The sequence below is a fragment of the Plectropomus leopardus genome, chromosome 5, assembly GCF_008729295.1.
Source record: "Plectropomus leopardus isolate mb chromosome 5, YSFRI_Pleo_2.0, whole genome shotgun sequence".
Lineage (NCBI taxonomy): Eukaryota > Metazoa > Chordata > Actinopteri > Perciformes > Serranidae > Plectropomus > Plectropomus leopardus.
Window position 1 is genome coordinate 8,006,807 of NC_056467.1, and position 11,392 is coordinate 8,018,198.

An 11,392-nucleotide genomic window follows, 5' to 3' on the forward strand; every position below is an offset into this window, starting at 1 on the left:
AGTCAAGGTCATTGTGAACTCACAAAACATTTTTTTGGCCATAACTCAAGAATTTATATCCTAATTATTATTACAAAATTGCACAAAAGGTCAAAGGTCAACCTCACTGTGACATCATATCTCATAAACAGAAGAGGAGACATTTGGCCAGATATTGAATTGGTGACACTTGTCTTGGGTGTCCACCTTGAAACTGTGCTGATTGTTTAGATCTTCTATGCTGCTCTGGTTGAAGATGTGTATGAAATATCAGAATTCTAGAAACTGTAGCTTCTTCGCAGCAGCATCATATTCGAAGCATGGACTTTTTCATGGCTACATATGAATCTGGACAGACATGTATTTAAACTTTAACTGCAACTTGACTGGTTCGCTGAGGCACACGCCGATGAGGTGATTATTCTAGTTTTAATTCAATATTCACTTCCTGCAGGCCCTGGTGACCCAGATGTCGTGTCCAGCGGTGACCAATCCTGCAGCGCTGACGGCCGAGGAATACTTCAACCCCAGCTCGTCACCGACTCAGAGGGACATCGGCCACCCGTGCCAGCTCACCACAAAGACCCAGAGGTGACGCAGTCATGACAGGAAAACAAACGGGCGGCCATGCATACAGTGAAATCGCCCTCCAAACTCACCACCAAGTGCCAGAGCTGACAAACTGATGGACAGAGAGTAGACAGGTTTACACACACACACACACACACACACACACACACACACAGGCAGGGTAAAATCAGCCGACCATGACAGCTGACCACCGAGGTCCTGAGGGGAAAGACAGAATATTAAACACACATATTCACACAGCTCATGACACATCATGTCTACTCTGTTCAAGTAAAAGGAAAAAAAATGAACGATCTTTTAGGATAAATTGAAGCTTTTATTCTATTATTATTATTTTTGATGTAGCTAACAATACTTGTTGTCAAGATTCTGCTTCTCTTATTCACTTGCCAACCTGCTGTCCAATCATCTTCCCTCGGCTCTTCTAACTGACTGACTGTTGTCTTCAGTCGTCAGTTTCATTATTACCTGCCGCTTAATAAAAAGTGACAGCACATTGTGAGGATGAAGTGTTTGAGGTTTTGAAACTGCCTCTCGATTCTGTGTTCATTATATCTGACATGTTAAAATATAGGCATTGACCGGCTTCAATTTGAACACGAGTCAGCAGCTTGTGGACGATCGCTGCTGGCTGATGTAATCAATGCCTCTGTGTACCTCTGGCCAAAGAGCTAATCACTTGAATGACGACATAAATTGCTTCAATTACACTGAAGCCAGAATTGTATTTGGCCATTTTAATCAACAAACTTTGTGACTGGTCACCTCATCAGTACCTTCAGAGTGTGCATGTGTTCTTGTGTCCAGGTTTAAAGCCAAGCTGTGGTTGTGCGAGTCCCATCCTCTGTCCCTGGCAGAACAAGTGGTGCCTATCATCGATCTCATGGCGATTTCCAACGCCCTGTTCGCTAAGCTGCGTGACTTCATCACTCTGCGTTTGCCGCCTGGCTTCCCTGTCAAGATTGGTGAGAGTTGGGAGAGTGAGACGGATGGGTGCAAGGAGGGAGGGAGGTTAAAATGATGGCTCGTTAACTAAAGGGGATGATGGGAGATTTAAATAGATACTAAGATGAATGGAAAGAAATGAAGACAGGGGGATGAAGTTAGTAAAACTGACGGAAAAGATTGCAAATTTGAGCACTAAATAAGAATTGATATGAGGGCACACATGGTTTACTGGATGATGAGACTGATGCAAAGACAAAAACTTAATAATAACAATAAAAATGTCATGCTCTGCTCCATTTCTCTCCACCGCCTGCAGAGATCCCACTCTACCACATCCTGAATGCCAGGATCACTTTCAGCAATCTCAATGGCTGCGAGGAGGGGACGGGCGTCCGTTCTGATAACGAAGTGGGAGTGGAGGGGGACGGACAGAGGGACACCCAGAGAACAGACACTCCATCTCCGGGCAGTGACTCTTCCAGCGTCTCTAGCTCAAGCTCCACAAGTAAGAACAAACTCCCATAACACAATGTTGTATTAAGGTGTCACTGTTTCTTATATCTTCTTCTCCAGCTGATTAAATTACAGATGCCATTTCTTTCAAACAAGCTGTTGTGTAAATCTCTACTACTGCTGATCCTGCCGCATGCTTCAGTCCACAAACACAGTTTTCAGCTGCGTGATAGAGTTATGAGCAGTGTTTATCACTGACGTTGGACGCAAGGTTATGTTCCTTGTGTAGTATGTGAGATTATGGCTCCCTTTCATCATCCTATCACTTCATCAGAATCCCAACAGCCACATTTAAATCTGCAGCCATGCAGAGGGAAAATACATTTTATTGTGTGACCGCTCAGAAGGAACCTCTCTGGAAGTCCTTGAGGTAATCTTGCAGAATTGTCCCAACTTAAGTTATAGTCCTGTTGAAATACAGTTAAGTGGTAAAAATATTTTGGCAATAATAGTATGGAGGTATAATAACATCCTGATACAACTTTTCTGACTCTGGATGTCTCTTCTTTTAACTCTTTCAAACCCAGAGCAACATCACTTTACCTGTACTGCTTTCAGACACCTTTTACAAGTATTTAAACCTGTGAACCTTGAGCAAATTGGTGCATTTTTTTTCAAAAGCAAGGGGAAAAAGGCAATGAGCAACTTGGCAAAAATACCCCGAAAACTGCAAGAAATTGGTAGATTTTAAAAATTAATTAAAAGGGAAAAAAAGCTAGGAAAAAATGCGTAGGTCCAAAAGAAAAAAAGCTAGGGAAAAACTTTCTTTATAATTATAATAATAACACTTCAAAGTTATGCGACAGAATAATTATCATTTTTAAGCCAAAACCTTTTTTCAAGTCCTTTTTGCCTTGTTTTTTTTGTTTTGTTTTTTTTTTTTATTAAAATAAAAACAACATATTTTGATGCAATTTTCTTACTAACTTCTTGCATATTTGAGGGTCATTTCTTCTTTTGTTGCTGATTGCCTTCCTCCCTGTTTTTTGGTAAGAAATCTATCTGCTCAGGTTTTAAAGGGTTTACCCAAAAGTTCAGTTTTTCCATCCTTGCTCTTCACCTATGGTCTAATCTCCTTTAGATGACACTCCTTTCCATCTCTTGCCCTTTGCCTTCCCCCTGTGTGCTGCAGTGTCGTGTCGAGCTGGAGAGATTCCCCCATGTGTGTTCGAACCCCCTCCTGGATACTCCATGCTAGGGGGCAAGCAGAGAGACAGCATGAGGGAGGAGGAGGAGGACCTGCTGCAATTCGCCATACAGCAGAGTCTGCTAGAGGCAGGCTCTGAATATGATCAGGTGGGATAGGTGTGATGCTCCAGAGATAATTTTCTGTTTTGAAATTAAAGGAAAACCAGTCAAACATCTCAATGGTCCAGTGTGTAGGATACAGGGGGATATATTGCCACAAATGGAATATGATATAATAAGTATGTTTTCTTTAGTGTATAATTACCTGAAAATAAGCAACCTGTTTTTCGTTACCTTAGAATGAGCCCTTGATATCTACATAGAGAGCAGGTCCTTGTTCATGGAGATCACTATTTTGCACAGCCATGTTTCTGTAGTAGCCCAGAACACTTTGCATCAGTCACCATAGTCAGCAGCCCCTTCATGACACCTTCACCTGCTCTGTGCTGCTCAGGCATTTGCGCTCACACGACACAGAAATGGTTTGGCTCAGTCAATAAACCTGTTAATAACTGTTGGGTAAAATGATCATTCCTGTCACTGTGTGTGTGGCAGGCCCAACAGCAGTATCACAAACACTGAAATGGCATTCATTCTCTGCCGAAAGAAAAAAGGATACCCGAATGTTCAAATTGAAAACCTAATACCTACCCAGTCAACGAATATCCGAATAGCTGAATATTTGGGTCCAGCCGTATTGATTTGTACGTGACACTACTTTATTCAGTGTTTTAATCAGTTTTAATCAACCAGTCTGTTTGTTTCGGGAGAAGTTTCTGCTGGTTGTAATCAGTATTCTTGTTTTTCTGATTTTTTTTTCTGAATTTACAAGATCTTACAATGTCATTAATTCATAAAAATGAGAATTTACAAGATTATTATCTTTTTAATTCTGAAAAAGAGAGTAACTGAACAAAATGAATGCATTATACTTCCGAGCAGCTGTACCACTTAAGACTCCCAATCATTTCTGCATGATGATTAGAACAAAGGTTAACAAAAGCAGGTTTTTCTTTTCTTTTCTTTTCTTTTCTTTTCTTTTCTAGCATTTTGTTGGCTGAAACAGAAACTGTTGCTGGAAGATTTGGCTTAATCAGCTATAGCTTGCCAGTTAATTAAGCTTAGCTTTCTTTTAAATTAACCTGTAGCTCACTGGAGATAGCTAATGAAATGCTCCTTGGCTTTGAATGCCTCGGTCTAATTAGCTGGGCATGAAAACTCTGAAGCTGACATTACAGCAAACAAATGCTTTTAAACCATTCCTTATATGTTTTAATCTTGTTTAGGTAAAAGCTAAAAAAAGACTCTAAACTCTTTACATGATGAGTATATCTCAAAACCTTAGAGACCTGCCATGCCCAGTTATATTTACTAAGCTATGATTGGATAGTCTTAGTTGTCACTGTCAGTGTGTTGGATATTTGATAACTATTGTAAAACTTATATGTGTCTTTTTCAAGGTTCACAAAGCCATGTTGCCATATCAACCGAGTTGCCAAATATTCCAGCTATGAAACACTCTTTACAAATTACAGCAGTAAATTCACTAATAAGTCAAGCAAGACCAAGCAAGTAGACACAGAAAAGTAAGAAAAAAGCGACCAGTTTCAAAATAAAAACAATCAATACTGAAGCAAAATCAATAAGCAGAATAAATTGCCAGTGATGTGTGGAGCCCAGACCCATTATATTCAACACTGCCTCAGGATAGGTGCTGTTTTGAAATCCCAGAGATCCTGGTCCTGATAGTCCTTGGCCTTCTTCCAAGGGACAGAGAGAAGTATAAATAGGCTCAGTGAGACAGGTCACAGAACATCCTCAGTGTTTTCTGAGCGTGGATGCAGCAGGCGAATGTAGAGAAAGCAGAGGCAAGGTTGCAGGTGCTGTAGTTTGTGCAGTCGTCCTCCGCAGCCTGCTGTTCCGAGCTGCTGTACTGCTGCTTCAAACTGGGATAAAGAAGGTGACATTTTTAATTATAGCTCTAATTTGGAAGCAGGACAGGTGTTAAAGGACCAGAGTGTTGATGCTGCATGTAAAACATACAGCATTAACTTACAGTACAAATCGCCTGTCATCTTCTAAAACTCACCATATGGTTGTAATTTCCCATCATTGATTTAGAGTTTCCTTTAATTTTATGACAGTATGACACCTAGCCTAATTGTCATAAAAGTTTATTTATAGTTGAATCCTGGGAGAATATTTTTTGCCATAGTTATGCTGTCAAGAAATTCAACTTGCTGACAAACAGTAAGGAGAAATGTGGATTGTGTGCATGTCCAACCGCAGTTTGGTGTAGGAAAAGAGCAGCACAGGAGTGGATAAATAGTCTGCATTCAGTATGCCTTCATTTTTGAGGAACTGGCAATATTAATTGTTTGGAACAATAAGGAAGTGTGTGTTGTATGAGAGGGATTTTGAGAATATAGTCTTGTCTTGCCATATGTGTAATCTGATTACACATCATGTATAAAGGCCGAGTGTGCAGTATTTAGTGGCATCTAGTGATAAGGCTGCAAAAGTGAAACCTCTTCCATGTGCTAAGCATGTATGGGAACCACAGTGGCCCTAGAGCCAATGCTGGATATGTCCATTCTAGGCTACTGTAGAACAACATGACAGACTTTTTCCCTATGTAGATCTAAAGAGCTCAATCTAAGATAACAACAACACAGCAGTTTTTAGTTTCAGATGATTATAAACGAATGAAAACATTAGTCATGAATATTACATAGTTTAAATTTAAAATCAGAGGATAGAAATGTGGCTATTATTAATTTCATTTTATTTTAAATATTCAACATTCACAACCCGCCCATTCATTGTTTTACCCATAACTAATATCGGAAATAAAATTAAAACAAAATACCAACACAAATCACCTTTTTTTGATGGTCCCCCAAGTATCTGTGACCTAATGCAGCTCTCTGTCCTGCTTCAGTTTTGCAGTGACTTTGTGACTAATATGAATAAAAAATTAATGGCAGTATCAGTAGTAGTATTAATATTGGGCGTATGTACTCAAGAACATGGGCCAGGATCAATCTAGTTTACATTCAGTCCGTTTATAAATCATAATCAGCCGTCTCTGTGCTGTCTGTGAGAGGTACTTCAGCATACATTCACAGGAAAAGGCCTGCAGAGGGGATGCTGTTGTTTAAGATGTATCAACATCTCTTTATCCTCCCACTACCAACTTTTTGTGCTCCCTCTCTGACTTCCTGTGGCCTCCTCTTTGTGTCTAGGTCACCATCTGGGAGGCGCTGACCAATAGCAAGCCAGGAGCACACCCCCTGTCCTGTGATCCAAGTCGTCTTGACAGGTCAGAAGTTCAATCTCTTTTTTTTTTTTTTATTCGAGTCAATTGTATTTTATGTTAATTTTTCTTTCTTTTCTCTCTGCATCAGTCTTGCGCTTACCTTCCACTCTGTTCTGTAAGTCACTGTATATACTCACTTTACGTTCCCCTTCCAAAGATCAACCCCTCTATAATCAGGAATCAACCAGGAGCTGCAGATAAAGTTGGATAAAAGCATCAGTTGTTAAAAGTTGAATGAGACTTTTATTTTCAAAAAAGCTGGAATCCTCAAGAAAAACCATAAATCTCCATGACTGTCAGGACAAAGGCGCTATTTCCAGTCATTTTTCCACCCACATTGTGTCTGACTTCCTCTCACTTCTGTCATGTTTTATTATTCTTTAGTGTCTTGTACTCTTCCATTGTATTTTTTTTCCATCCTGCATATCTTTCCCTCCATCCTTGACTCACATCCTGTATTCCTGTCCCGTCCTCCCCTCCTCTATTCTCCTATCCATCCTGCTATTCTCCTCTAATCTCCTGTCTACTGTGTAATTCTGTGTGTGTGTGTGTGTGTGTGTGTGTGTGTGTGTGTGTGTGTGTGTGGAGTGGGGAGTAACTGGAGGATGATAGAGCTTCCTGCTTTCACAGTCGGCAGTACTGTTGTTGACTTTAGCCTGTTATCTTTAGGCAGTGTTTTCTCTCTCTGTGTCTTCCTCATTTGTGGATGAATGGATGGATACACAGACAGATGTGTTCTCTCGCTCCCTGGCTTGACACAATCTCGCTACTGCAATGTGTACTTACACCAAGGTTATAACATTGGAAGCATTGTATAGACCATAAACTGAAACTAAACTAGAGTCGTTAATGATTTGTGGTGTTCTTTCAGTCATATTACGTGTAAAAAGGCAAACGCAGTCTTGGCTGTTTTGACTGAATATGATGTGGTACATGGAAATGGAAATATGGAAGAGATGACAACACTCTCTAATATGGCATTCTTAATTTACATTAAATATTTATAAGCTGTTATATCGTTAATTTATGGGTCGCCAGGTTGTGAAAAATTACCATCACAATACTTGCTTTACCTCTGTAGCTCAACATCTGAATGTCAGTAAACTGCTAGTAAAGTAGTAAAGTGCAGCGGGTTCAACTAAACCCTTTGAACCTGAGCAAATGGGCTTGATTTCTTTCAAAAACATGGGAAGAGGGCAATGAGCAACGAAAAAAGAAATGACCAAAAAATTAGCAAGAAAATAATGAAAAGTACAAAAGTAAGAAAAAAGTAAAACAAACAAGCAAACAAAGCAAACAAGACTTGGAAAGAGTGCTTAAAAATCACAATAATTTTGTAACATAATTTTAAACATGCAACTATGATCATTATAAATATGTTTTTTCCCTGTTTTTTCTTTATTCCCTAGACATTTTCCATAGCTTTTTTCTTTTTACTATAACAGTTGAAACATTGCCAAAAAGAAAGAAAAAAAGGTCCAATGGAACTCCTGAAACTACTGTAGCTACAGGAAGTGACATACTTTGAGTCAACAGCAGATATTTCAACCAGTGTTCTTCCCTCCTCTACCTCCATCACTTTTCATCACCCCAGGACGCCCCAGCACAAGCCTCGTGCCCCCTCCAGCCTTTGCTCCACCCCCTCCAAGAAGCAGGCAACCACCTGCAGCTATGATGAGCAGCTGCGCATTGCCATGGAGATCTCAGCTCGGGAGCAGGAGGAGGCGGAGCTTCGGCGGCAACAGGAGGAGGCGGAGCTACAGCGCATCATCCAGCTGTCACTCATGGAGAAATGAGAGCTGAGTGGCCAAGCAGGGGTCTTATTGGGGGGGGGGTCTGGACCAAGGGCACATGGGAGAAAAGGACAGTACGGGCAACATTAAAACTTAAAGCACACTCTGTAAGTGGCTGGAAATAAACGCCAAAATCATCTTTGTGGTTTCATACGATCAAGTGGCCTCCTCCTTTTTCTCCCATTGCCTTCGCCAGACCTTTCCCATGAAGCCATAACGGCGATGCGGCTGTCCGGCCTCAGACAGCCAGAGAGGGACATCAGTTCCCTCTTCCTGGTGCCACATGGTACTTTTTCGACCAGTGCCAGTTTACAACAAACACATCAGATACAACATTTCAGTGGAATTCCCACCTTGGATGAGTGATTACTGTCTGTTTGCAGGTGTGTGTGTGTGTGTATTTGTGTATGTGTTTCAAAACCAGCTCTCCGCAAAGGGGTCACCAATTACCTTCTGTCCTGGAAATCGTAAAGGCCAACTCTCTGCTCCAGCACTAACACACACACACACACACACACACACACACACACACACACAGGTCCTTTTGCCACTGTTGTGTGGTTTCAAATGTGATAAAAAAAAAAAAAGAGCTTGTGTGGACAGAGCAGTGATGAGCCAGGACTAGTGGCGTGGGAGAATACTTGTTGGTCAAGTTGAGGTGAATGTCGACAAACCATCAGACTTCCTCAGTTTTTAAAGAAAACATTTGGTACCTTTTTTTTTCTTTTTCTTTGCACAAAATCCAGATGTACTGTATTTATCTTGCGGTTGGATCACATATTTGACTGTTAATGGACGTAGATGACGAGTTTGAGCACAAACTAAACTCAGGCCAGTTGTAGTTTGTAGGTTAGACTGCAGGAGCACAGATACTGTATGATGAGACTCAGATGGAACACTTGGTGTACTAACTAACCTGTATGTGACTGTGAATGAGTAGTGGCCAGCCTGTGTGTAATACAAACAATAAAGGGACATTGTAAGTGGATTGTGGAATAGAAATGTTATCCGAAATCTGTATATTTGCATCCTCTCACCTTGCGTGAGTGGATGATTTCTGTATTTCTGTGTAGTCACGGTACAGTGTGTGTGCAATATTTCAGCATGGTCTGCACCCGTGTGAGGTTCATTCCTCCCCTACTTGAGTCTAGCCTGGAGACCTGCAATATCAGAGCACGTTCTCTGAGGGAAAATGTGAGAATCATTGTAGAGGCCATGACAGCAATTTTTAGGCTTTACTGCACACCAACAGCAAGCTCCACAACATGCTCCAAATCGAAGATCCCCCCAAAAAACAACAAATGTGGAGAATTTTGTTGTTGGATTGTAAAGATTGTCGCTCTCATAATTGTAAGTAATTTCATATCGCAGGGCTCAAGGCTACACTTTGAAACCTTTGTTGCAAGAGACGAGGACAGACAGGGACAGCTTCTTTTTTTTTTATCCATTTTCTTTTTTTTATTATTTCTTTGAAAGAAATGTTAAAAAAAAAAAAAAAAAAACTTTCGCACTCCAATATCAGCACAAACTGAAAAGAACCACCTCTGTCTCCTCTCCAATTCATATTTAAGCTTGCCTGGTTGATAAGAAACAAAATATTCATTTTTTTACTTTTTAAAAAATGTTGCAGAAAAAAAAAGAGATGCAGTGAGATGTTTTCATGGTGTATGCTGGGAAGTGATTCCAATAAAGAAACATCTTTTTTGGAACAGCACTGCATGAGCACCTTCTTTCTTAATCTATTTTTAAATTACAGCGTTCGCATTCTGCAAAATCCCCTGACCCCTCACTGAGTTTTAGCTGCAGCTTTTTCACTGTAAGTCAGTTTTCTGGTCCTCTTGAGTGAAGGGCAGTGACAAAGGCAATTAATTTCTCACAAGATAGGGAAAGCTGCAGCGTCAGTCGGCACCAGAGAGAGCTGATCTGTTTTTAGCTGCTTCCACCTCCATCATCCTCTGTGTGACATGGATTCCCAGCGTCTCAGCCTGATCCAAGGGGGGTTTTGCCTGTAGTTATTTTAGGCCTGACAGGGAGGAAGAGGACAGCTTAGAGACTCTAAACCCTAAGAAACACCACTCAGAGCACCCGGGCTGCTTTCTGCACTTTGGAGGTGGGTTGGGAGAATGGGAGAAGTGAGAATGAAATAATCTTTGTATGTGAATCAGCAGTATGCAACTTCTCCGCTGCCCCTGACTCAGCTCAACATTATGAATAGCATCGGGAAGGGTGGAAGCGCTTGGCTGCAGGCATGTGTGAAGTGAATTTGTAAAGAGCTGCAGACAAAACAAGGTGTGTGAGAGACAGAGAAGCTGAGAGCATCAGAATGCAAAGAGGAAGGATGCCAATCTCACTGTAACACCTCTCTTCAGCTCCACAGATTGTATTCCTCGGTGTTTAAAATATTTCCCTGCCGACAGTTCAATTTGGGACGTGCACTGTATAAAAAAAGAAGTCCCTCTTTAACCCGTCTGCTCTGTCTGTTGAATAAGTTTAATTGGTGAAACCAGCAAGGGATCAAGCTTCCCCTTGTTTCTCATAGAAGCACAGAGCCTTTGGTTTTAATAATTTTACACTCAAATACAGAACATGAGGAAATATAGAGCTTGTCAGTTTTATGTCTTTTTAAAAACGTCAGATTTTTGGCCTGTCCGGTCAAGTCCTTGAATGTCATTCTTTCTCTTTCTGTGCCGCTATCTGATTTATGTCTCAGCAGGGGCCCCGGTGGCCTACATCTCAGTATTTAATTACCCACATGAAACAGTAGGTAAAATGTCAGCCTGAAATAAGCTGCGCTGAGCACCGATGGAGATCATTTCCCCCAGGAGACAAAATAGACTTGTTCAAAGAAACACAGACTTGCTGCTAGAGATGACAGGTAGAGCACATTTCTATCACTAAGGGAGGGTTAGGAGTCTGATTTTCACCCATTAAAAATGGTCAAGTTTGAGCACAGCGGAGGGTTGGTTTGGTTATCTGAGCGTGCAGTGCTTTTATGTGTTTACTTTCAAGGATGTTACCCCTGTAACTACAAACTTTCTCCACACCAGTTATTATGGTTTTG

General features: G+C 40.9%; 1 protein-coding gene across 1 annotated transcript in view; it reads left to right on the top strand.

The window, feature by feature from the left end:
- The window catches only part of ankrd13b (ankyrin repeat domain 13B), a 47,393-nt gene extending 38,070 nt beyond the window's left edge, over window positions 1–9,323 (top strand). The window contains exons 10-15 of the mRNA XM_042487305.1: window positions 434–570; window positions 1,378–1,535; window positions 1,835–2,023; window positions 3,164–3,327; window positions 6,465–6,541; window positions 8,133–9,323. Coding sequence (XP_042343239.1) covers window positions 434–570; window positions 1,378–1,535; window positions 1,835–2,023; window positions 3,164–3,327; window positions 6,465–6,541; window positions 8,133–8,334 — 927 coding nt within the window. The 3' untranslated portion in view covers window positions 8,335–9,323. The remainder of the gene's footprint in view (window positions 1–433; window positions 571–1,377; window positions 1,536–1,834; window positions 2,024–3,163; window positions 3,328–6,464; window positions 6,542–8,132) is intronic.
- The last annotated feature ends 2,069 nt before the right edge of the window (window positions 9,324–11,392 follow it).